We start from the raw sequence: 27,644 nt of genomic DNA, 5'->3' as shown, positions 1-27,644 counted from the left end.
CTACATGGTTCGCTTCCGTAAACATTCCTTGCTCAAAACAACTTCCTACTACTACCAAATTCTCGTAGGTGGAGAAGATCCAATGCACCCCAACCTGTGGCAAGCTCAATTTTGGCACCACAATGTCCCTTGGACAGTCTATTCCTTTTCCCCTGGCTAAAAATAACTGCACCGTGCATGTGTCCCATATTTTTAGCTTCACAGATTTTCTTCCAACGTTCACTATTTTTGATCCAAACTCATCACCGATCATGTGACTACTTTTATCCTTAAATTTACATTATATGAACTGGTGCAATAAACACGACTTTCCTGACCCAGCACTTTCGATAACAAAGAATTTAAACAGGAAATCGTACGACTCTTACATCGTTCAACACATATTTAATACGGCTTTGCTGCAAAATTTACTCCAACGCATTTATTTCTCCAGAACTGCATTTGATTTCTCCTCCAACAACATTCCACATACGTCAGATGCTACACTTCCCTTTTCAGTGACCTAAGGACAGGGATCGCCTTCACCCTTCCTCCCTCTTCAAAAAGACTGCTGTCCCTAGCAGGCTCACAATACCCGAAAACACTTATAAAATACAATTCCCAATTACTCTACGGCAACTGAATGATACATGACACGGAAAAAAAAAAAAAAAAAAAATACAAATACTCTACTACTTTCTAGATCACAAAGCATACGGTACTTCATGCTGTACTGTATCTTTCTGGTTTTCTCTGTGCTTAGCAACTTCTCTTCACTCTCTCTTTCTTCCTCTTTTCTTCCTGTGACACGCCTGGAATCACATCCAGGCAACCATTAAATGGCCGTAACCGCTCAGTGTGCGCTATCGTTGTTCTAGTTGGCAACTGAAGCTTAACATTAAAGGGAGATGTGGTTTCAATAACTTGGTATGGCCCTTGATACCTAGTGAGGAACTTCTTCGTTTTCCCTTTTCGCATATAGGGGCTGGACAGCATTACCCATTGCCCCACTTTATACTGCGGTAAACTTCCTTTTCGCTTTACCGCATCTTCCTGCATTTCCAAAGCCTTTGTATTCGCCTTTTGTACCCGTTTCCAAAGATCTCAAATTGTTCTCGCAGATTGACGTACAGATTCACCGGTCCTTTCTTTCTGCAGCTTCACTAAATCAAACGGTGACAGCATTTTTCGCCCATACGTTACCTCATATCGAGACAAACCGGTATTTGTATGGACTTTTGCATTGTATGCACATACAATATGTTTCAAATACTTGTCCCACTGATGGTGATGAGAATCGACATAAAAACTCAGCATCTTCCTGATTGTTCTGTGTACCCGTTCTGTCCTTCCGTTGGCCTGTGGATGCAACGTGCTCATCCTCAACTTCTTTACGTTCAACAGTTTACACAGCTCCTTCATTAAATCTGACATGAAGTTGGTCCCTTGGTCAGTAATTATTGTCTTCGGTACACCAAACTTCAAAATCCAGTTGTTTACTAATGCTAGCGTGACCATTGCTGCCTGTTGACTTGGCATAGCCACCATCTCCACATACCTTGAAAAATGGTATATTATTGTCAGAACGAATCTGTTCCATGGTGTTCGCCTGAAAGGTCCTAAGACATCGATCCCCAACATAGAGAATGGACATGTCGCTTCCGGCAATCTTTGTAGCTGTATCTGTTTCCGACTCAAATCTGCTCTCTGTGCACATGGTATACAATTCTTGACATACTGATCCACATCTATTTTCCTACCCCTCCACCACTCTATTTGTCGCTCTACACTCTCCATGACCAGATAACATTTGATCATGTGCTTTCTTTAAAACCTCATCCCTCAACTTCGCTGGCACTACTACCCTTGGCCCTAACTTCGTTTCCCTTCACAGAAGACTGTCAAACACTTTAAACTGTGGCTGTGTCTGATACAATTTACACTCGTTATCCGTGTCCTGTAATTTTTGCCATACTGCTAGGGTATAACCTATGACTTCTACTTTTTCCACCTTCCTACTCAGTGCATCCGCATTACTGTGCTTCTTCCCAGGTTTGTGCACCACCTCATAATCGAATTCACTAAGCCTCACAGCCCATCTAGCGAGTCTAGTGGACGGATCCTACAACCACTTCAACTCAGCATGATCTGTCACTACCCGAAATCTTCTCCCGTATAAATAACATTTAAAATACGTGATTCCATAGATTACGCTAAGCATCTCCCTATCAGTTGTCGCGTAATTCCTCTTTTCTGCTTTCAACTGCCTGACTAAGAACACACCCTAATGCTTGATTCGATGCATCGCATGCTAGTATAAATCCTTTTCAAAATCTGGAAACACAAGAACTGTACTTGATGTTAACACTTCTTTCAGTTTGTCAAACGTTTTCTAACACTCTTCTGTCCTCTCAAATTTCACACTCTTCCGTAACAATCGCATCAACGGCTGTGCTAAATCTGCAAAACCCTTCACGAACTTTCGATAGAAATTGCAAATTCCGATGAATAACTGCACTTCCTTAACTGTTTTCAGTTCCCGAAAATCCCTTACAGCCTGTACCAACCTCCGATCTGTTCACACTCCGTCCTTACTGATAATACGACCCAAATATTTTACTTCTTCTAATGCGAAATGACACTTCTCGAGGCTCAACGACAAATGAACTGCTCTTAACCTCATAAAGACTTTCCTTAACTGTTGTCTGTCTTGCCTCATACTACTTGAAAACACTATAATGTCACCCAAATAGACAAGACACTGCCATGGTTTCAAACCCCTCAAGACACTGTCTAGCAACCTCTGAAATGTTGCCAGAGTGTTTTTCAAACTGAATGGCATTCTAATGTACTGGTGATGACCTCCAGGTGTAGAGAAAGCAGTTTTTGGACGATCCTCTGGAGCCACGTCTAACTGATGATAACCACTTGTCAAATCCATCATAGAAAAGTACTGGCACTGTCCTCAATGATCCAAAGCCTCCGATATGTTTGGAATGGTGTAAGCATCCGTTACTGTCTTATTATTGAGGTATCGGTAGTCACAACGGAACGTTTATTTCTTAGTTCATCCGTAGATTTTTTAGGCACAGTGACAATGCCTGCTTCCCCGCAACTATTACTATGCTCTATAATACCATCCGCAAGCTGCTGGTCAATGAAATCCTCCACAATTGGCTGCAAATACCTCGGTATTCTGTATGGTTTATGGTAAACAGGTGCTTCATTCCCTGTTGGTATCCTATGTTGAACTAATGGAGTTGCTGGTAACGGCCCTTGTGGAAAAAACAAATCCTTAAATTCCCACAATAATTCCTCCATATGCTCTCTTTCGTCTCCTTTCAAACGCTTCATTGTGTCACACAATGCATTTCTATTGGCAGTTAGTGATTTATCACTTCGCCTGCCTCTCGAACACCAGTCTTCGTCATCTGGCACATCTAAATTTGCTACTAAAACTCCTTTCCTCAAATTCGCGTCTACAGCACTAAAATTATCCACGTTCACGGGAACTACTTGCCCATCATTCCCCTCCTGTACATGTACAACACTACGTTTCACAAAACACTCCAATGAACCCAAATCTTCATTATCTTCCAATGGTTCAGTAACACTTATTGTACCCACAGGTAGATTTGACTCCACACTTACACAAAGCGACTTCCCGGTGTCACTAGACACACAGTCATGTGAATTAAGCCTTAATGCTAATGTACACGGTTCAATTGGTTTGTTCATTACGTTAAATGCCCCTCGCGACAGCTCTGCATTGACAACAGTTTCCCCTAGCAGAAATAACATTCCACCAAGTTCCACAGTTCATTGTCCGAGGGCAATTTTGGCATGATGTTGATGCAAGAAATCTACTCCTAGGATCATGGTGTAGCCCTCGCTTACCCATGGTGCCACCTCCATGCATGCATTAAATCGGACTTTCCCTATGGGAAAATCGACTGTCACTGACCCCAAAGGCGTGACCTCCTTATCCCCCACTCCACGCAACCTATAACATGGTGGGTGTAACTTCCTTTATCCCACTATATTCTTAGTAGCCACTGACACTTGTGCCCCTGTGTCCAACAAAACCGTAAACTTTTTAGTTCCTACGGATCCTACCACTGAACATTCCATCCCTGCATACGTATTCGTAGCATTGAAATTAAACGGGAGCTCCCTTAGGTGGGTCTTGGGCCCCGTTTAACTCTTGTGCACCTCTCCTATCTCCACTTCTCCATCTTCCACACTGCTAATTTCCACCCCTTCCTCTATTCCTCGGTGACTGGGTACATTGCCTCTGCACATGTCCCATATGACCACACTTGTAGCATTTTATACTGCTGCAAATACTGTTTGCCTCTCACTTACCCCTGTTGCCAAGTCTTTTTCTCACATAGAATTGCCAGCTGAATGGCCGAATACAAATCTTTCGGATTCCCTTCAAGCACTTTCTGTGACATTTGCACTGGTAACCCTCTCAAAAATACATCAAGTGCCCTTTGCTCGGCCTCCTGCAACGTAACACTATTCGCTTCATCGCTCTGACCCAACTCGTAAGTATACTCATTAATTTTCCTTATCCTGTCCGCAAATTTCTCCACCATCTCCCCCTGTCTCTTTATCATTGTACTTAACCTCTCCCTAAAGTACCGAGCACTATTCTGTTTCTTGTACCTTTGTAAAAGCCCTTCCTTTAACTGTTTAAACTGTCCTGCCTTCCTTAATGCCTCAGAACACCTTACATATGTTTTCGCTTCACCCGTTAGTCTAATCTTGGCTATATGTAACAACTGCTCATCGGACCACCCATTCATCACCGCTGAAGTCTCCAAGTCCTCCACAAATGAACGCACATCCTCAGATGCCTTGCTAGAAAACGGAATAATCAAACTTGCAGAAGTTAATTCATTTCTCAAGTGCATACTGACTGCTGTCAATTGTGCTACTTTTTCCATCAAAATCCGCACCGCTTCTCGTTCCTACACACCTCGCGTCCTTGACTCTGCCATTGTGTTACTTTCGTCCCCAGTTAGTCCCATTTCAACTTATAAAATCCCAAAAACCAAAACATTTAACTGCAAAAATAATCTGATTCCTTATACCTCAGTACCATCACACTCAAATTAACACAAAGGTAATTAAATACCACAAAAACAATGTTAAACATCTAAAAATGTGGCTTGCCAGGAGACATACTCGAAAAAGCAAAAAAGAAAGAAAACGTCCAACACTCAAAAAGAACAATTTTGTCAGCACTCACCACATCTTGTGACTGTACTGCAGGCGGTGGGCTCGGAACGTCATACTGGACGGATGCCGTCCTCGATTCTGACACCAAATGTTGTGGTGTCTTCTGCCACCAAATGTATCAGGATGACCAAATGTAGCGGGAAGACACCAAATGTAGTGGGTGGGTGCCAGGAGGTGCCATATTAAAACTCGGCGAGAACTTTCCAAATGATTTATTTGCTTTCACTACAGTGCTCCATTCACCTCAGTCTGCGTCACATGGTCCCGCAATGCTGAGGAAGTACCCCAGCGGCCTGTGCCACGCAACGCTGTGTCATGCCGGCCTTGTATGCCAGCGGAGTTGCGGCATTGTCAGGATGCCACAGTTGACTCAGCGGTCTGCGTCCCTGCCGACTCAGCGCCGCTCGGTGTGAGCTGCAGGTGGCCAGCTGCGTCCTTCTTCTCGCTGGCGTGGCTGAGATCGCGGTGACAAACAAGTGCCCGCTATGTGATGTCCGCATCTGCGGCCCTCGCCTCGGAAGTCTCCGGCGTGTGTCGGGAGTGAAGACGACTGCCTGCGGTAGCGAGCCGAAGCGTGGCCCGCCCAGCTGGCTGCGGACCCTGCGTGGCCTCAGATGGTCGAACCAATGACTCACCATGGACTGGGACAGTGTTGCCCCATCTGTTGCTGCTTGTAGCCCGGCTGTGTGATACGATCCGCCGTCCAGGAGAGCTGCCACACTTGAATGAATCTCGTTAGAAAACCACAAATATTACATTTTCCACATTACTCTATATTCATTCACCTGTAGATTTACTTTGAGCTGATATGATGTGCTGCTATCTACCTAAAGCAGTGGCTGTTAATGGGCATATATTCTGTGCAGTCTGTGTTTATGGTGCTGCCACTTGTTTCAGTAATTGAGCATCTTGTGAGAAATGTTACTGCATCAAGCACAGGTGTCTTTATGCTCACTACTATGTTTGAAGATTTGGGCATTGCTGTGGATACTCGCCTGCATCCGCTGTCCTTGAATCCGTACTGTATCTCATTTTGCCATTGAATCCTTAATGTAATTCATTTTAGATTTATAGTCATGAGATCCTCACCCAGTTAAATGTACCTCAAAAGTTTACGGGATGTGACATGACAACAGAGAGATCGCAATACCAAAATCCAAAATCCGTTGCACTTCTTTCCATTACCAAATTGAAAATACCTTGATGCCTCGGGATTGGACTGTCAACCGATACCTCCTTTGCTTAACTTGTGCCATAAATTTTGTTTTTCCCCAGTTCGAATCAGTACATCCTCATTAGTTATTTGATCTACCCATATAATCTTCAGCTGTCTTGTGTAGTACTACAACTCAAAAGCTTTTGTTCTACTCTTATCTGAACTATTTATCATCCACATTTCACTTCCACATAAGGCTACACTCCAGACAAATACCTTCAGAAAAAACTTCTCAACACTTAACTTGATATTAGATATTACCAAATACCTGTTTTACAGAAATACTTTTCTGCTATAGACAGTCTGCATATTATATCCTCTCTACTCCAGCCATCATCAGGTTATGTTATTGCCCAAATAGCAAAATTCATCTACTGTTACTGTTTCCTTTCATAATCTAATTCTCCCGACATCACCTGATTTCATTTTAATACATTCCACTAGCCATCCTTTACTTTTTTTGGTGTTAATCTTATAACCTCTTATCAAGACACTATCCATTTACTTCAGCCACTCTCTCAAGTCCTTATGTCCTCTTACAAGATCAGAATATGCCATTGGCTGGCTGTTGCACTGTCTTTCTTTCCTCTTCCAGCTTTGTTACAAACAACAGTCTCTCCTGCTGCCTCCCTTCCCTCTCTCACACAGATTCACAGATTGAGAGATTTGGAGGGGGAGGGGGGCAGAGTTACTGTTTCGGAATTGTTGACACTGTTAGACTAGGGCGCTTAGTGGAAAACAATATTTAAATTGTGTCCTTTACTTTCTCCTTCAGTATTCATGTATTTTTAGTACACGTAAGCTGTAGAGTTGATATGATTGAAGAAAGATGATGTTGAGCATAATTGGGGTTGTAAAGTACAACTTTCTGTGAATATCACATGAACGCACATACATTCAGAACAGATGTAAGATCAATTACCGGCAACAGATTTGTTTGTAATTCATGAAAGTATCACAGAAATAGTATAGAATTAAAATAAGTAATTTTTGTGTTCTAGGTTGTTCATAACTACGGTCATGGTGGTTATGGAGTTACATCAGCACCTGGAACAGCAAAGCATGCAGTTCAGCTTGTGAAAGAAATGCATTCTGCACGCAGCAAATTATAAGGGCTTGTTATTAAGAGGAGGAGATGTTGTTCCTGATCACATTTACACATACTTGCCACTCCACAAGACATTGACTGTAACACATAACATCTTAATACTGTTTAGCTTAAGAAAAACTCAAAGTTTACAATGTACAGAAATAAAAAAGTTCTTATGACGTGCTGTCTTTATGTTGCTTTGAATTTTTGACCACCTGTTACATACAAATAAATAGCCTGGCTTGTACTCGTGGAATTGAAAGTTAACAGATGCAAAAGCAGTATAGTTTTAGGAAACTGTTGTCATTAAATTTGAAAGCTGCTACTTCATTAAATTAAAATTCAAGGGCATGTATGCTTTCAGTTGTATTCCATTAAGTTTCATATTTGATTGAGAACTTGAGTAAATGTTTGAATGTCATCGTTGTAAAGCAATTCATGTCTAGTTTTCTGCTATAAGTGTAATTTTGTGACAGTGCTTAAGTGTTTAATTGCACCTATGTTTTTGTAGCACATTTTAATGCACGTATGATACTATTTTAATCTAAAAAGATTGGTTTCACCGTTGTTTCTTTTATGTCACATTCCATAGTAATGTAATTTTGTGTTCCTCATTAGTGCGTAATTTTGTCCCTTTAAAACAAAAATTTTGGGGAGGTATTAGACTCCTGAATCACACACTTACATGGAGGTGTTATACAAAAGTCATTTGCTTGGAAAGCACACATTCTGAAAATTACGGAAAAATAAATCATTTAAAATTTTTTTGCAAACTTTTGTTTATGATGTGTAATTTTTAACATAATTTATCTTGTCCATAGTTTTCTTCAAGGGCATTATCCCACTCCTTTTCGAGTTTGGTCACCTTTTGCTTTTCATTTAAATAGTTTGTTAGCCAATTCTGGTGTAACAATTACTAATTACATCATGTTGACTTCATCCTTCTAATTGACCTATTCAATCCAGTATACATTTCACCAGGTCATGGCAATACATTGCTTCCTGAAATATGGGTAATTAACAAATTAAAGATCATTTTCACTAAATTCCCTTTGAAAAATGAATGAATTACTACCAGTTTGTTAAAACGCATAATTGCCTTAGTTGATACCCAATTTAATTCATGTGAAGTGAAAAATCCTGTTTAATTGGTGATTTTACTAATTTCTACTCTTGATTTGTATTTCCTATCAACATAATAGTAATTTTTATTTATTTTGTTCCTTTCTGCACACTTTTGTTTACTTTTTAGGAACTGAAGCAGCAGCCTAACTAATTAAAACAACAATTGTAACATTTTCCATGAATGGAAGTATGTGTGTCACTCAATCTATTAGACTCAGCCCGTAATATTACAGTTAACAGTCTTTCGCTGACATATGATAGAACAGAATCCATTATACTTGCTACTCTTGCTTGTGACAACTACTGTTTGCCCACACCAAATGTATTGTTTGTTTTTTATGTTTTGTTTCTGTCTTCATTCTGTAATATAATTTTTAAATTCATTAAAACTGTATTTTTGTAGCTTATAGTTGGCATTCTAATTACACTAACAACATTCCAAGCTAGTACAGAAATTCCAAATTCATTATGATCATTAGTCAACTGTGTTCTGTCCCACAGAAAACGGGAGAGCTTGTTAAAACATTCATTTGGTATCCTACAATGAGCTCTAATACCTTGATAGAGTAGCTACATGGTACAGCTGTGCTACATGACAACGCATCCCAGCCTGCCTGATTTTGTTTTGAAGTTGTCGTCTTCAACCTTTGAAGCTGCTTCTCCATAGGTCAGTGTGGAGACCTTTCATTCATCAGCCCTGTTACGTTGAAGAGCATTTTCTCTGCTGCCACTGAAAAGCTCATTGAATCCACCTTAGCACTACTTTTCAGGGATCCTATATTTTTTACTGAAGCACATAAAATCCTAACTTCGTCAGTAAAGGTCTTATGTTGTGCTATTGCTCATTTCCCATGACTTTAGTGAAGGTTAAACATTTAGGATTCATGTCTATTATACTTATGTAGGTTGTTATAAGTAACCAAGATACTTGTTTCTTTTTAATTGAAAAAAAAACAACCGTTAATAAACTATGCTGACAATCTGATTATATATAGCTTTTAAAAGCTGTGCGCAGTTGTATATTAGTAGTGGGCATCAGAAAATGCATTATGGAAGACTTTGTGGATCTTCATGAAAGATTTTATTGAGATCAATGATGGTTTTAGGAAAAACACAGCCAGCACATTTTACAGGCTATTGTAATTACAATGTTAATTCTGTAACTGAAGTTATGTCCAATTGTTAATGAATAACATCTCAAACGGTGGTATGAAATGAGTATTTGACACTGCTCAGCATTTAGAGGTGCAAATAAAATTTGTCTCATCATATAGTGTACTCTATCTTGATTTTTATTGTTCCTGATTTCCTCTCCCTTGAGAAAAGTGACTCAATATCTTTTCAAAACTGACAGTGGAAATGAGAACTGTGATTTTATAGCAACAAATAAACTGAAGCAAGTCATGTAATCTTAATTATTATTTCCACACAAAAGTAGCTCATAAGTATATGAGGAGATTCAAAACAAAAGACACACATAAACTGAAGCAAGTTACATCATCATAATTATTTTCACACCAATTTGTACCATATTTTACTGGTTATAAGACACTATGGACTATAAGATGCACCTTAATTTTCAAGCAGTTTTTTAATAACATTTTTATAATTTTTTTTATTAGATTGCGAAGACAGACTAAAAAAAAAATCTCAGTTTATAAAACCGAACTGACCTTTAAAATCCCTGACAGTTTCCATATGAACTTTCTTCTTCTTCCTCTTCATTGTCATCATTGTTCACTATTCTATTACTTTCAATTTATAGCTTGCATCATATGAATACCTTTTATTTTTTTCCACTTCAAAACTAGCTACTAACAAAAAAATTGTACTGTTACCGATAACACACATCACTTTCAGTTCAAGTTCACTGGCAATGTAGATTGCAATGATGCATCATATGCTAGACAGTGAAGGTTTGTGATAGAGAGTCAGGAGGGAGGCACTGTTAGCAAGCTTGTGAATCCCCGCAACTCTTGTTTGTTGCATCAGCACACTGCTGTTGCCAGTTGTATCCAGTTTTGCCAGATAGAGATAGGTTTCCTGTGGCATACAATATATGGCCATTTTAAAGACTGGAAGGAATTTTAAATCAAACATTGGACATTTTTATGTTAATTTTAAGTATAAGATGGACCTGATTATTGGAGGGAATTTCTTGGAGAAAAAAATGCATCTTATAGTTCATAAAATACAAACGTTCATAAATAGTAAAATGCAAAACAAAAGAGGATCTTGGAATGGTTAAATGATAGTGGCAATGGTTTGCATCTGATATTAACTGGAACTTTAGTTTGTCTTCCTGGAGCATTCAGTTTCTCACCCACGGTGAAGGTATAGGCATGTGCTATGAACTGTGAAGGTACTCTGATTATGAAATACCAGTAGGCATTAAATCGTACTGGATATTGATAACTGTTCTATTGTGCTCGCTAATACAAACACCACTAAAGTTAGTAAGAGGACTGAAAAGTATAGATATAGGAGCTTCAATGGCAGAGATGGGGAGACCCTACGTCTGCCATTGGAATTTTTTTCAGCACCATTAGAATCGACAGGAAGTAATCTGACATACTTGCTGCAACAAGTACAAAGCCACATTTCCAGACTCCAGCCATCACCAGCAACATGACATGGTGAATGCAAGTTTTTTGTGTACAAAGATCTCAGCACTTGTGCACGTGTAATGCTGAAGACAGATGTATTAGGTCCCCCTCTACGACCACTATATGCAGGGCCATGCAGAGCCATAAGATGGGACAAACATATGATACAATGTAACGGCAAACAATAGACATTGTCCCTAGAAAGTGTGAAGCCTGCATATATATTGGCATCAGACAACAGATTATTTTCAGAAAAGACAGAAGAAGGAGCATAATTGGAGCAAATGAAACCCTCAACATGGCCAACAGACCTAGAAGAAATGCCAGGAAAGCCAGTAGTTCACATCAGTGCCAGATGATGCGTGCAATACAGATACCCGTACATTCCAGCAGCTCCACTCTGCTACAGGGGGCTGTGTGGGAAACACCACACAAAAAATAGATTGCACACAGTGTATTTCAATGTGTGTGAAACAGACACTGTTGACAGTATGTTTACTCTTTGGGATTGGACACTACGCTTAGACTTGTAAGTTCACTTTCGACAGTTTGTGAAAGCAAATTATGTAAAAATAAAAAATTTTGTTGTAGCATGCACAAGAGTGTTTTCATTGTCTAAAATGATGAACATACAGGATCATTAAAACTTTGTAAATTTGGGAAACTTTCCATTGTTACAATCATTTACATTAGAGATTAATCTCTACTTTCAGAATCCTGTCATACCTGAACCTCAACATGTGCAAATGTTTCACAATGCTGGTGCAATACTGCACTTTTTTAATGAATCTTCAGTAGAATATAACTGTTCAACATACTCCTCACCTTGCTGTGAATTAGGCTATTATCACAATTTTTTTTTTTCAAACTTCAGTATGTTTTAACTAACCTTACTACAACAAAATTAAGCACTGCAAAAGTTGAAGCAAAAGCTTATTTATACCTACATATTTGGTAGTCAAGGGCACACATAGCTACACAGTTTAACAGTATTTGACAGTGGCATAGCAACTAGTGGAAATACTACCCTGATGCATTAAAGCACCAGAAGCAGGCATGTTGAGTCCTCTATGTACAATTCCACTATCAGGAAATACAGCCAGTTCAAAACGTGAGGCAATAGTTAGCATACTTCCTATTTAAGAAAGATGAAAAGTAAGTCAACACGTGCTGATCTCCAGAACCACAATATTCTAATACTGGTATATTCAGAGGTTCCTGTAAGTCACAGGACAGTGGCACATATCCTGTGGAAATGCAGAGTTTAAACATTTGATGTGGGCTGCAGATGTTGGGCATTGCTGGGTGGTTGGACAGATGCTTTGTAATATTGTTTTTAAAAGCATGGAACAAAAAGGACTATGACATAATAATAAGGGATATACGATGGTTTGGGATTTGAATGTACTAATAAGTGATGTGATGTAGTGAGCATACCTGATACATGCTACCTGAATATTGTTAATAAAAACAAATGCACATTGTAAAGTATGTCTTAACAATTGTTGGTATTTTAGCAGAAGTGTTAAATTTGACTGCAACTGCGTATAAAGGATAAGAGTGAGACTCCAGGTTGGAGATTAACATGGAAATGTAGTCTGAGAAATACGACTCAAGTAGTAATAAACAAGTGACCACTTGCAAGAGATTTCCATTACAGTACTCTGCACCAGAAGTCAGGAAAATCAAATATAAAGAAATTTATTGGTTATATTGTTATGTCATGGAAGTGAATAATTACTATTCAAGACTGCAATTTATTTTTACAAGAAAGAAACATTTTCAGTTCCTTGGAATAAAGTCACAGAAATGAAACTGTGGTTACCAATGGATATAAACATGTATCAACTAGAGTTTCTGACTACCGGTATATTTGGCTACTATTACTTTCATGCTTAATGTTTTGAAATAGAAAGTGAGGAGAAAGCTTTAATAAGCTAATTTTAACAAAGTACTTAATGAAATAGAGAATACAAAAAAGAGAATATTATTATTTGGGGTGCAACATATGACTTGAAATGTATGCAGTGCTCCAAAAGAAGAAATGAAATGGAAGACAGAAAAAAGGAGAGAGAAAAATTGTGGTACTTCTGAGCAAGTACTTATATTCAAAGAACAAAAAATGAGAAGAGCCAATCTTCTCCTATTTGATATTGATGCTTGGTTGTGCTGGTAGTACAACTTCACCTCCAATGGGGATCCTGCTGACATGAACTGTCATCAGGAGCACCAACAGAGATTGGTGCAGTTGCTGCAATGACAGCTGTGAGTACCTGATCTAGAATTACCATCCATCTGCTGCTATTTCATTTGTAAGATTGACAGTGTACAAGAGTTGCTTGTTTCATTACATAAAACGAAGTACACAATGTAATTGGATAAGTAAAAAAAAAAAAAGAAAAATCTACTCACCAAGTGGTGGCAGGAGAACACATACATAAAAAAAAATTACTTATGTGATCTTTTGGAGCCAGTGGCTCCTTTTTCTGGCAGAAGGGTTGAATGGGAAGGAAGAGGAGTGAAGGAAAAGGACTGGAGAGGTGTACGAAATGGGTTAGAATTCAGAAAAGTCATTCAGAACCCCGGGTCAGTGGGGACTTACAGGACAGGATGAGAAGGGAAGACTTGATTGTTGGAGACTGCACCAGACGAGATTTGAAAACCCGTGAGTTTAAAGGTGGAAGACAGGGTATGGTGCAAGACAGAGAGTACTGGTAAAACATCATGTATGAGTCAATAAGAGTGAAAAGCTAAGTGCACTGTATATAATAGAGGTGGGAGGGGTACAGAGGAATATAGACAGGACAGAAAATGAAAGATGTATAAAACTAAAATGGAATGAAGAAAGGAATAGATACTATGAAGAAATGCTGAGATGGAAGGTATTAACACAAATTAAGGCCAGGTGGGTGGTGAGAACCAAGGACATGTCGTAGTACCAGTTCCCACCTGCAGAGTTCTGAGAAACTGGTGTATGGGGAAGAAACTAGATGGCACATTTGGTGAAACAGGCACCAGGGTCACGACTGTCATGTTGTAGAGCATGGTCTGCAACAGGATCCTGTGTGTTCCTGGTATACAACCTCTGTCTACATCCATTCATCCTAACTGATAACTTGATGGTAGTCAAGCCGATTTAAAAGGCCGAACAATGCTTACATAACAGCTGTTATATGATATGGCGTGCATCATTTCACAGGTGACTCTCCCTTTGATAGTATATGTTTTGCCAGTCACAGAGCTTGTAGAGCTGGTTAATAAATACATTCAAGACTAAGATAATACTGAGTGGTAAATGTGTGCTCTGAAATTGTTTTTTTTGAGGGATTAGCAGTACTAGGATTGGATGTGAAGGTCTGGGAAATCTGCTTTTGAACCAGACTGATGCGGTAATCACATCCAGTGCAGGCTGAGGTGAGAATTTTGGTGTATTGCTGTAAAGATTCTACATCTGAACAAATACATTTGCTTCAAATACCACAGCCGTATGGGAGGGAATGTTTGACGTAGGAAGGATGGCAACTGTCAAAACTGTGCAGGTGCGAACTAGAGCTGCAGGTAGGAACTAGTTCTACATGTCCTTGGTTCTTGCCACCCACCTGGACTTAATTTACATTAATTTGTTCTGTCTCAGCGTTTCTTCACAGTAACTACTCCTTTATTCATTCCATTTTAGTTTTCTAAATTTTCGTTTTATGATCAGCCTATTTTCCAACATCTCCCTCCCATCTCTGTTACATACAATGCAACTAGCTTTTCACTCCTGTGCACAATGTGATAGTAGTAATCTCTGTCATTACCCTGTCTTCCACCTTTAAACTCTCAGTTTTCAAATCTCATATTGTGCAGTCTCCAACAATCAGTCTTTCCTTCTCATCCCATCTGGTGACTGTGCTGATGTTCCACAAACAATGAAGCATATAGCAATGGATTGCCCCTCCATGCCCTCCCTGGAAATGTGGTGGATTTGAACGTGATTACTTCCGAAGTGGTGGATTGGATCAATGGCTTAGATGTAAAGATATAAACTGTATTTTAATGTGTCTGTGGTTCTGTATTTTATGTGTTATTGTGATTGTTACGTATCATACACGAAATAAATAAATAAAATCCCATCTGGTAAGTCTCCCCTGATGTGGGTTTCTGAGTGACTTTTCCAAACTCCAACCCTTTTCCTAAATCTCTCCAATGTCTTTCCTTCACCCCTCTTCCTTCCCCCTCAACCCTTCTGCTTTTGGCTGCAATATTTTATTGGCCAAGCAATTGCAAGAACAAGTCACAACAGTACAGTGTTCTCAACCTCTTGTCTAAAGCATTCTCCCCTCCTGAATTATCTTTATTATCCAAGAGTCTCACTTTCAGCCCTAAATGTGCATTTAATCATGCTGCATTCCTGAAGGACCTAATTTCCTTCACACATAATGACAACTGATAATATTACTTTGCTAACCAATCTCAAAACCTTTCTAGCAGCAAACCTGACATTGAACCCTGCTTTGAAGAGTTCCGACCATGATCCCCACTTGATCCGTCACCATTGCCTGAAAATCAAACCTTCCAAGAATTCCTCACATCCAGTATTGCTTCACAACCTTTCGCGTTTTTGGTCGTGAAATATATATATATACTCTTTTCTATTTATTTTGGTTTTGTTTTTGTTATTGCTCGCGTAATAACGCATATACGAAAAGAGCCGCGAAATACCTTTTAGTAATGCTGTGCCCAGAATTTCTTTATAATCATTAATTTTCAACAAAACAGAATATATTGGGTTCTTATTGTTCTGTATCTGGCTTTCTATTAAAGGAACATTTTTGGTTACTGTAACTCACTATAAGAAATCAACATATCTTCCCTACTTTATAGTTATTGAAAATGAAAATTACTTTGTTATGAAATACTGATGTTACAGTTCGCAAAGATTGTTCAACATTTTGCAGTGGATTTTTGTTAAGCGTAAAACACCAATAATTACCACGACTAGCACAAGAACATGAGACTATTGTCGGAGACAAATACGTTTTCACTATAAGGTTTGCCAGACCAGAACTAAGCACAACAAAATTCCTATTATGTTACGAAGGTAAATTATCCCTTTTGTACTGTTAGCAATATATTATCAACAGCCCGCGTCAACCTGCAAAACACATCATAAAATCTGCTGCTCTGCTCTGCAAGTCCGGAAGCTGAAAGACATGATTTTATTTCACTATTACCTTCCCGCTTCTTTGCGGTATGATCGATTTCTTTTAATGCAGTTTGAATGCGCCGCGGCAGCGGCTTGTTCGTTCGTAGCGCACCTCTGCACCACGGATAATATTTAAATAACTGAAAATGTCTTAAAAGGATGGGATAATAATTTAAGCAAGCTACTACAAATAATAATGCAAGGTTTCATTAAATAACTCTATTCAAAACATTCAAATATGTTAACTTATCTACAATACACACCTTTTTTTAAAAATGAGTACGTAATGGCGTACATCGACTAACCATGACAAAAGAAGACTACGTTAGCATGTACAACTGCGACACAGGCTATCTTACTCCCGTAATCCAAGAGGAAGACAAAGAAATTAATGTTCATGCTGTATTATTTATACTAGTGATGTTTTTCATCTGTGTATGATATTTATCGTCTGTGCGGTTTCAGTACTCGCCGACACAGATATTATCTAAAATAAATAATAATAAAAAAAATACATAATTCCATACAATAACAGAATACGATGCACAATATTTTCTCTTTACTACAAAATATGTCTTTTGCTAAAGAATGCCCCCTGGCAGCAATTGACCAACGTTAAGAATGTTCGGCAATATGCTGCCACTAACGTCCGTTTTGTCATTGTCTATCACCTTGTTTGGAATATTCACTGTTCACTTCTCTGCTCTTTTACATTATAGTTTTAATTACACTTTTTATAGTTTTTTCACACTTTGCGAGGTGGCCGTAAACCTAGTCCCAGGGTCATTACAGTTTTCTGGCTCCCCCATTTGGGCTACGTGCGATCAGAAAACCTGGGAAAACTGCGCCGGAGCCATGGTCATCTCGCCTGGTTTGTCTTAACACACGGTTTTGTTCATTAAACAAGGGTGGACTTTATCCAATGTTCACAGATAACAATGATTATTTATGTCAAAATGTTAAACCCTTTAGTCTCTCTATTAAAAATGTACCTTCTACACTTTCTCACATTTGTGTTCTGTGTCACAATTAAGGTCAATCATTAAACAGTTCGATAGCAATGTAATGGATTGTCTCTACACCTACTCGCGACAAATGTTCTACCATTGTATAACATTCGTGTCAGTTTGTGTCACTAATATGACGAAAACATATGACATATATCATCGAACAAGTGAATGTTTTGAGTTATACTCAGCAAAAAAAAAAATGTTTGTCACGTAATTTCGTGTTCAATAAATCATTTTCATATTAGTACATGAACAACGTAGTTGGTAATGTTCGGTTGAACGTCAACAATGTTGTACGGAGCGGGCGGCGCGAAGCAATTGTTGCGTAGCGTCGTCTGGAGCGCGGCGTGCCAACGACCGCTGAGGTCGACGACCTTCTAGCAGCAACATCGACGGCGTGCTGCGGTGGCGCCCGAGCAGTCGCGAACCGCACCGAACCATTCACCAATGTCGGCGTGTTGCAGTGGTTTCCTGCGACCGGCTGGCTGGCGGCACGGCCCCCGTCTCTGCTTCTCCGCATGGCTCCCCGTCGTAACGCATGAAACAAATATTCCACAACGGTGTACTGTCTTTAAGGATACAACTTATTAGCTGTGGAAGAAAATGCACTTTGGTTAAAAGCGTTTATTGTTCATTACGCCGTCGCTTCGCTGGTATGCACAGGATGTTTTGGCGTGATAACAGGTTTCTTGTGGCATTGTGACACTGGTATTCAGGGTTCGTCACACGCACATTGTACTACACACTTTCACTTGTTCTCACGGTTGATACACTGCCAGAGCGTCTTTCAACACGCGAAAATATTTCGGTACACACATACTAAATGTCTCCGTCGAGCGATGTTTGTTTGAATCGACTCCGAACGGATCACTAATTACCGTTTTTACTCGCAGTGTACTGTTCGTTGAGCACTGCACTATGACAGTTAGTCACTCAACACTTAACTTATACCGACGTATATATTGGTGCAGATACAACAGTCATTTTCTGTCCCTATTACACACAATATTCCGTCCTTTCCTAGATTGTTTATGCACACACTTTATTTTTAATGCATAACAACTGTTCTTAGCATAATCACTCTCATCTACATTGAGTCCATTGTGTTACCTTCTCATTACACACTTTTAATACGATTACTAGGCATATATTGCTTTTTTGTAATTATTTAAAGGTGTGTGATTTTTTTGTACACAGCTTTCTTTTCCTCTTTTAGTGTAGCTTGCCAGGTTATCACCCATCTAGCAAACAGATTTTACCATGTGCATGACAGCTTGACTTGGGCATATTGTTCAATAAATACTTCATTTAGTACTAGTATTATTTTTAACGGTCCGTCCTACAGGACTACAGTGTAGTTTCCGCGTAACTTGATTCGCGTACCGCGTAATTAATATTCAAGAACGTGTACCAAGTACACAGGCTTCAATTGAAGCATTAATACATACAAAGCATAGGTTACACGGAACGGTTTTGTTTTTTATTGGTTTCTGCTCCAGTGTCGTTCTCAGATCACTATTGGCAGTACACATTACATCACATAATTATTTCGTACTACAAAGTCAATTTTTGGCTAGTATAGACTCTCTCTCAGGGTTCCTTAATTCTAACACAATTACATCTGCTACATATTTATATGAGATTTCATCATTAATTGCACTTACTTACTACAAAATGATTCAAGAAATTAATCATTATTTTATCAACAAAAGATTATTCATTGCTTGAAGAGCATGTAGTATTTTAATGACACTAACTGTCTGTAAACAAAGTCTTCCATTTGCATATTATTGCTCAGTTTACTGATTCTACTTCCTCAAAATTGTAACTATACATAAATTCTTTCTTAAAACTAACATACTTATACTCTAAAACACAATTGAAATCTTCTTACCACTACTATTTACATCAGACATGTCACTGAATAAATAATTTTACATCTTTACGTGGATACAGTCCTTTTATTTTCCCCGTCTGGGGATGTGCTAACAAATAGCTACATTCGTGTGGCAACATCTTCCGAACCTCTTTAGCCACTACTTCCCTCCTCGACCAAGGGATGGAGTAAGATGCGCGACAGTATGTTTTGTGAGGCATCACCTCTATGTGATAGTGGTACCCTTTGACTATTCCTGGTCGGTCGGTAAATACCATGGTATATTCCGATAACAGCTGCGTCAACTGTTGCTTTTGTATGTTGCTTAAACTTTCAGATTCCTGTACTTTGGTTCGAAATTCATCAACATTTGGTTCAAAATTTCTATCTCCTATATTCGGATAATAGAGATCCGTCACAGGTGAATAATCATTAAAGTGTAGTACCCAGGGGTTCCTACCTTTGATATTAATTCGATTGCAACATGGCACAAGTACCTCCTTCGATTTCATCATAGACAACTCAATCCTCCTACCTTTATTAACTATACTTAGTTTTCCCGAGGAGAGGTCGATCACTGCGTCCCTCTCACGGAGAAAATCTACTCCCAGAATGCAGGCCACCTTTAACCCTTTAACAATGAGGAACGAGCTCACTATGGCTTCGCCCTCCTTACAAATCTCCACCTGCACCTGGTACTTAACTAACTGGCTCTGTGCACTTATAGCTCCAGACCCCTTGCAATTATTAACCGGGAAAGTCGGTATACTACGTCCCTTCCCTAGCGCTTTAAACAACTCTGTACTCATCACACTCACTGAGGCACCTGTGTCAATGATTATATTCACTGTGACATCATTGATTTTCGCTTCTATTATGGCTTGCACATTTTCGTTGCTATCTTTCTTGCATTCATGCGGTTCGGTCAGTAGATCTTTATCCATACTGATACCGTCGTTGTATCGCAGCATATGTATTCCAGGGATACTATTGTTATTCGTGTTGCTCTCACTCCACCCCACGGCCAGCGATGGAGAGCATATCGAGGCCGATTCTAGTTTGTTGGATGGCTTGCTTGCGAGGTACTTGTACGGCTATTATCCGCGACCTCTACTATGTTTACGCTTTGGTTTGTGGGCCGCCACGACTGTGCAATAGGCGCGTTCTGCAGTGGTGGTCTGTTGTTATCGTACCGGTCATTACCCTGCCGCTCTGGGCTTGGTCGCTGATTCTGATTCCAATTACGATTACCGTCATTGTAATTGCTATGCCACTGACCTCGCGCATTTTTCCAGCGGTTGGTCCCTGGCAATCCGGAATCATACCCGTCGTCAAACCGACGCTTTTTATTGTGGGACGGTTGACCATACCCGTTTTGATTTCTGCCGTTATTACAATTTTGCGAATGCTCTTGCCGCTTGTTACCCCCTCCACCATTTCCATGGTTGTGGTTTTGTGCACTATTATTTCTGTCATGTTTACATCCTGATCCATTATTCCGCGAGTGATCACACGCTGCTTTTGCGTCTTCCTGGATTAAGTCTATTGAATCTAGAACAGACAGGAAATGTTCCATGTCGCTTTCTGGTACGTGTATTAATTTCTCTTTGATATGAATGGGTAAATGTGATTTTAGGAGTCTTATTATGTCTCTTGGTGAGATAGGCTCGTCCCAGTAACGCGTTTTGTTTATGTACTTCTCGAAATACCGTCTCAGATTCCCAAGACGGTGTGAGTACGGTTCGGGATTGTATACTTCTTTTCTTAGCCGCTCTTGTATACAAGGCGACCAGTATTTCGACAAAAACGCCCTTTCGAACTGTTCATATGTCATGCAGCTGTCTGCTACTTCCGTAGCCCACAATGCTGCATCACCCTGAATGTATGACATTACATATTGAATTTTCTGTGCTTCGTTCCACACACTAGGCAAGATATTTTTAAAGCTTTTTATGAATACTACTGGGTGTACTGACTTCCGTTCAGTAGTAAACGTTTGAAATTGCCTATTTTTTATCAAACTTTCTTCAACTAATATTCTTGGACTGTACTGGTTTGTTCCTGGGACACTGGCTGTGTGCTCCGAACAGAAGCTACAGCTCTTCGCATTATCGCCTAAAGATTCACCATTGTTGCGTCGCGTATAAGTTTGTGCGTTGCCAGAAACATTGGCTGTTGGCGACATAGTTTCATGTTGAAGATGTTTGCTGCTTTGTGCTAAACCCTTTTCCAAGTCGGATGTCGGTTTGTTAATATTCACTTGCCACTGCGGAATATCCTCACTGAGTATTTGTTTGATGGTTTGCACGTCGTTCTGTACCTGACTATTTACTGCGGTACTGAACGATTCGGAATCTCTATCCGCTATGGCTGCTTGTACCTTAGAATTAATATTTTTGTCAATCTCACTCTCCTTCGCTTCTAGCCATGAGTTGAATTCGGTTTCAATTTTAGTCGCTTGTTCGTTCCACTTCTGCTCTACAAGCTGTGTGGAATCTATTTCTAGCTTTTCTACTCGGTTGGCTAAGACACCTATTTCATCTACCATGTTAGTGTTTGCTACTTGCAGGTTGTTGACCTGTACCGTCAACTCCTGCACAGCCTTAGGTATCGACTCATAGTTCTGTTTCATACAGGCAATCTCTTTTTTCATATTTTCTAACGATTGCACAAGTTGCTGGTCCCGCTCAGCTTGCTGGCGATCCCTCTCAGCCTGCTGGGCAAGTAAATTTTCTGCTAACTGGCGATCTCGCTCAGCTTGCTGGCGATCTCGCTCGGCTTGCTGTTGCGCAAATTTTGCCTGGTAATCCAGCACGCGCTCTAATATCGCCTGAAGTGAATTCCCACCAGGCAGATTACCACTCTCTGGTTCCTGCTTTTCTGGAGGGGGTGTAATTTCTTTATCTACCTCTCCTTGAGCACTGGTGGGCGGTGGCACCACTTCCTGTGCCCCTGCCCCCACATTTTCGCATGGTATATCCTCAAAGAGAGTACTTGTACTGCTTAATGCACCCGTTTCTACATTTCCTGCACTAACTAATGACTGTTCCTCAGTATCCTTATTGCTCGGACGTTGACTACGCAATTTAACCATATTCATAAATTACCTACTCGAACACAAGACCTGACAGTTTTTTCACTTGCACACAAAATATGTTAGTTTATCTACAATACACTTCCCACTAAAAATTACTATCTACAATCATCTTTGTCCTGTCATAAACACTAACATCAAACTACACACCACTAGCGATATGAGATCACTTCACTGGAGTTAAGCTTCTACAAACAGGACAACTACGCTGTAGTCTTACCTTTTATTTATCTGATCTCGGGGTTCGGCTGCCCCCGGATTATGTAGTCGTTACAGTTTCTCAGTACTATCAGGATCGTTTCCTCTAACTTGCTTGCAGTGGTGCGGTTTTTCATGAAAAATTTTTGTACATTCATTAATACATAGCATTAATCATGATACACATACATACATTTATCACTATATACATACATATATATAACAATAAACACTGAAAGAAACTACATAAAATATTCTTGTTTTCGTGGCCACTGCAAATTCGGGCCCCGCGTTTTTGGGCGCCAATTTCGCGTTTTTGGTCGTGAAATATATATATATATATATATACTCTTTTCTATTTATTTTGGTTTTGTTTTTATTATTGCTCGCGTAATAACGCATATACGAAAAGAGCCGCGAAATACCTTTTAGTAATGCTGTGCCCAGAATTTCTTTATAATCATTAATTTTCAACAAAACAGAATATATTGGGTTCTTATTGTTCTGTATCTGGCTTTCTATTAAAGGAACATTTTTGGTTACTGTAACTCACTATAAGAAATCAACATATCTTCCCTACTTTATAGTTATTGAAAATGAAAATTACTTTGTTATGAAATACTGATGTTACAGTTCGCAAAGATTGTTCAACATTTTGCAGTGGATTTTTGTTAAGCGTAAAACACCAATAATTACCACGACTAGCACAAGAACATGAGACTATTGTCGGAGACAAATACGTTTTCACTATAAGGTTTGCCAGACCAGAACTAAGCACAACAAAATTCCTATTATGTTACGAAGGTAAATTATCCCTTTTGTACTGTTAGCAATATATTATCAACAGCCCGCGTCAACCTGCAAAACACATCGTAAAATCTGCTGCTCTGCTCTGCAAGTCCGGAAGCTGAAAGAGATGATTTTATTTCACTATTACCTTCCCGCTTCTTTGCGGTATGATCGATTTCTTTTAATGCAGTTTGAATGCGCCGCGGCGGCGGCTTGTTCGTTCGTAGCGCAGCTCTGCACCACGGATAATATTTAAATAACTGAAATAATAATTTAAGCAAGCTACTACAAATAATAATGCAAGGTTTCATTAAATAACTCTATTCAAAACATTCAAATATGTTAACTTATCTACAATACACACCTTTTTTTAAAAATGAGTACGTAATGGCGTACATCGACTAACCATGACAAAAGAAGACTACGTTAGCATGTACAACTGCGACACAGGCTATCTTACTCCCGTAACTCCAAGAGGAAGACAAAGAAATTAATGTTCATGCTGTATTATTTATACTAGTGATGTTTTTCATCTGTGTGTGATATTTATCGTCTGTGCGGTTTCAGTACTCGCCGACACAGATATTATCTAAAATAAATAATAATAAAAAAAATACATAATTCCATACAATAACAGAATACGATGCACAATATTTTCTCTTTACTACAAAATATGTCTTTTGCTAAGGGACGTTACAAACCCTTCCTCAGGTACCTACAACATGACCCTAATCTGTCCTCTCCAAAACGCCAGGCTCTGTGTGACTCCAAGTATAGTTCAAAAAATTCAGTTTTCTGTAAGATTGATTAATTTTTTGAGAATGTAAAGCTAACAAATTCTAGTAACAGAAGTTATTGATGAAGTGTCTGTTGGGGTATAGCAGGAAGAGTGCTAGACTCCAGTTCTGAAGATTCTGGGTTTAATCCCAGGTAAGAGTGGGGATTTTTCCTCATTCCAATCCCTCCAGGACACTCCCAGGTCCCCTCAGTCTGATATCAAATTGAATAATGGGGACCTTTCTAATAGAGGCTATGAGCTCATCACTCTCCCCCTCCTCGTGTCATGGCCAACCATAGACTTTATCTTTTATCTTCTACCTTTTTAGTTGCTAATGAAGATGATGCATGGATGCTAATATTGGATGTGAATGATCACCACCAAAGACAAAATCAGAATCAATTTAATACATTGGAAAGTATTCAGATTCAAGTAAACACTATGTTTGGCAGTCTCAAGCAATGGCTAGATGACACTATCGCTCAGAAGGAAGGTTGAATGGGCGAGTGAGAGACGCAAGTAGATGATTATTTAAAAAGGACAATGGCTTTGATGAATGATTAGAAACTGCTGAAGATATAACTTCTAACAGAGCGGAGCAAATGCAAGATTTACAACTCAAGACTACTAATTCAAAAGAAGAAATTCAGCATGAGGAACTAGAATTAGATTTAAGTGTGCGTAATAGCAAGACTGACATTAAGGACCAAATTATGCAAGTAATTCAATGACAACTCAAAATTGACCAAAAAATTGAAGATTTTGATAAAACATAATCCAATGTGGGTTATGTGATAGCTGAGGGTGGGACATTTAGGTCAATCAGTAATGTATTGTGAAGCTGACAAAATTGAAAAAGAGTCTTACAGAACTTTTACAGAGTTGTTAGTAAATTTAGGAAGGAGTGTGGTGATGAATATATTCCCAAACACAAAGAGAGTATATGGGAGTCATTAAAGTTTGAGGCAGGCAGATCTGTAACATACAGGTTCCGTACATTTAAGCTAAATGGAGAGGAACATCCAGTAGTTTCTCTTAAATCCTTTAAGGGAGTCATTCCTGAAACATAAAGTGATTCACAGAAGATTCATTTTCTAATTAATCATTTAGAGGGCGAAGCACTCCAGTGGAGGATGTTGCACCAAGATGAATTTTGCATGTATAGCAAATTTGAGAGACAATTTAAAGATAAGTACTGGTCAGAAGGAGCTCAGTGTAAGCTACGGTTACAGCTGCTTTGTCCACACCACTTAGGACAGTTGGATGTGCTAGAAACACTGGAAAATGAGAATAAAAACACTTCATTTATCCCAAAGATTATGATAGGGAGAAGGAAAATGGTGGAAAACTAACCAATAGAGAGTCACCAAATGGAAATGAAACATGGGCAATAGAGAAAGGAAATCTGGGAGACTGTTCCCTTGCATGGCAGAATACAAATTCAACTAACAAGAAACATATTCAGGATTCACAGGGTTATCATAACAATAATCACAAAAATAATTATTAAACAACAGAATGTAGCAACGATCAAACTAAACATAATGAACAATGAGAGGTACACTTGGTGAGTATTGAAGCTGGGTGAAAATTGTGAGATGAGCTGTTGGAAGAACAAGTGAGGGAAAACATATAACTGTTTAAACCACTTTTTACTGGAAAAATATGACAGGATAGTATTAATGTGCTTTTTGACTCAAGCAGTGATATAATTATTAAAATTAAGACGTATTTAGGAGATGAACTGTGTGGAAGTAGTTTCCCTGCTTTACCACCACCTGAGGTCAAAATATTTGGAGTTACAGGAATTACTAGGAATGTAATGACAGAGAAAGAGTGAGTTAGTTTTAAAATAGACAGATTAGAATATGAGCAACCTAGGCTTGTACTGAACATTATAAACACTCTTAATTTTGGGTATTGATTGGATGATTACTCCTCATGTTGTCACTGATTTTAGCAGAGAAATTGTAAGTTTTGCAATTTTACTTTTTGTAGGAATGGCTTATCAGTTTAAGATGCTACATTTTAGCCTTAATGTCTCAGTTTCAGTTTTTATTACAGCTTTAAACCAAATAATTGGTAATGAAGTATGTGATATGATGTTGACGTAGGTTGAAGATATTGTCATTCTTAACTCTAAGTGGGAGGATCACTGTGAAACTATGGAGAGACTGTTTCAATGGCCAAAAAGTGGAGAAGTGAGTCTTAGAATAAGCAAATCACAATTTAGATGCCAGAGAGTTCTGTAAATGTATTCTTAGGTTAATAACAATTAATTCTAAAATTGTATGTATTTGGTCCTAGTAGGCAGTAAGAGGTGGTGGAATTTGAAGCATATGTTTATCTAGATTGAATATTTGACTGCTCATGGAATGTAGTCCTGTACAAAATGTCTATTAATCTGATTTTCTGAACAATGTACAAAGTAAACGATTTTATAAGTTGACTAACTTTACTATTTAAAACCATGGGTGGACATTAGGGGATGTCAATTCATGTTCTAAGGGTGCAAAAATTTGGCATCCTTCCTGTTCCATAGATATGAAAAGCAAGATGAAACACTTTCATCTCCAGAACCATGGTATTTTATTATTAATTCCAAAGCACTGTGAGTTTCAGATATTCCACTGAGTTATTAGGTGGTGGCATGGCTCCTGTCTTGCTCACCTACCGAGTTTAAATATTGGGTGCAAGCTGCTGCTAAATGCCAGATGGTTGCTGGCAAAGACCAAAAAGAACTGTGACATAATAATAAAAAAAATGATGGAGTATAACAATATTATGAGAAGGAAAGTTGCTACTCACCATATAGCAGAGATGCTAAGTCCCAGATAGGCACAGCAAAAATATTTTCATGCTTAAAGCTTTTGGCCAATGGCCTTTGTCAACAATAGACACATCCATCCTGGATTTTACATTTTTTGATAATGGAGTATAATACATATATGATGGATTCGAACTGGAATGTACTGATGTGCAACATTTTTAATGAAAAGAGCTCGTGTAAGCTACCTGAATGTTATTAATAAAAGTTAATACCTATTAAAAAGTACATTCTGGTAATAATTGGTATTTTAACAAAATATATAATTTGATTTCATCTGTGTACAAGGGATATGAGCAAGGTTCCAGGATAGAGATAATATGGAAATATAATCCGAGATCCATGACTCAAGAAGTAATAAGCAACTGGACCATCACAAAAAGAAATTTTTAACACTTCAAACAATGGGCACACCAAGTTGGGATATCAACAATGTAGGAAAAGGTAGATTGCTACTAACAATAGAATGAATTTTCACTCTGTAGCGGAGTGTGCGCTGATATGAAACTTTCCTGGTGGATTAAAATTATGTGCCAGACCAAGACTCGAACTCGGGACATTTTCCTTTCACAGGCAAGTGCTCTACCAACTGAGCTACCCAAACATGACTATCGACCCATG

At 38.9% G+C, this 27,644-nt stretch overlaps 1 protein-coding gene across 5 annotated transcripts in view; it reads left to right on the top strand.

Moving 5' to 3' along the window:
* Positions 1-7,711, top strand: part of LOC124787714 (D-aspartate oxidase) — a 259,599-nt gene extending 251,888 nt beyond the window's left edge. For all 5 annotated transcript variants that reach the window (XM_047254556.1, XM_047254559.1, XM_047254557.1 and 2 more), the window contains exon 7: positions 7,444-7,711. In XM_047254556.1, coding sequence (XP_047110512.1) covers positions 7,444-7,554 — 111 coding nt within the window. In that variant the 3' untranslated portion in view covers positions 7,555-7,711. The remainder of the gene's footprint in view (positions 1-7,443) is intronic.
* Positions 7,712-27,644: the final 19,933 nt, after the last annotated feature.

The sequence above is a fragment of the Schistocerca piceifrons genome, chromosome 3 (genome assembly GCF_021461385.2).
Source record: "Schistocerca piceifrons isolate TAMUIC-IGC-003096 chromosome 3, iqSchPice1.1, whole genome shotgun sequence".
In the NCBI taxonomy this organism is placed as follows: domain Eukaryota; kingdom Metazoa; phylum Arthropoda; class Insecta; order Orthoptera; family Acrididae; genus Schistocerca; species Schistocerca piceifrons.
The sequence above is the reverse complement of the archived record's forward strand: the minus strand, read 5'-3'. Positions and strand labels throughout refer to the sequence as shown.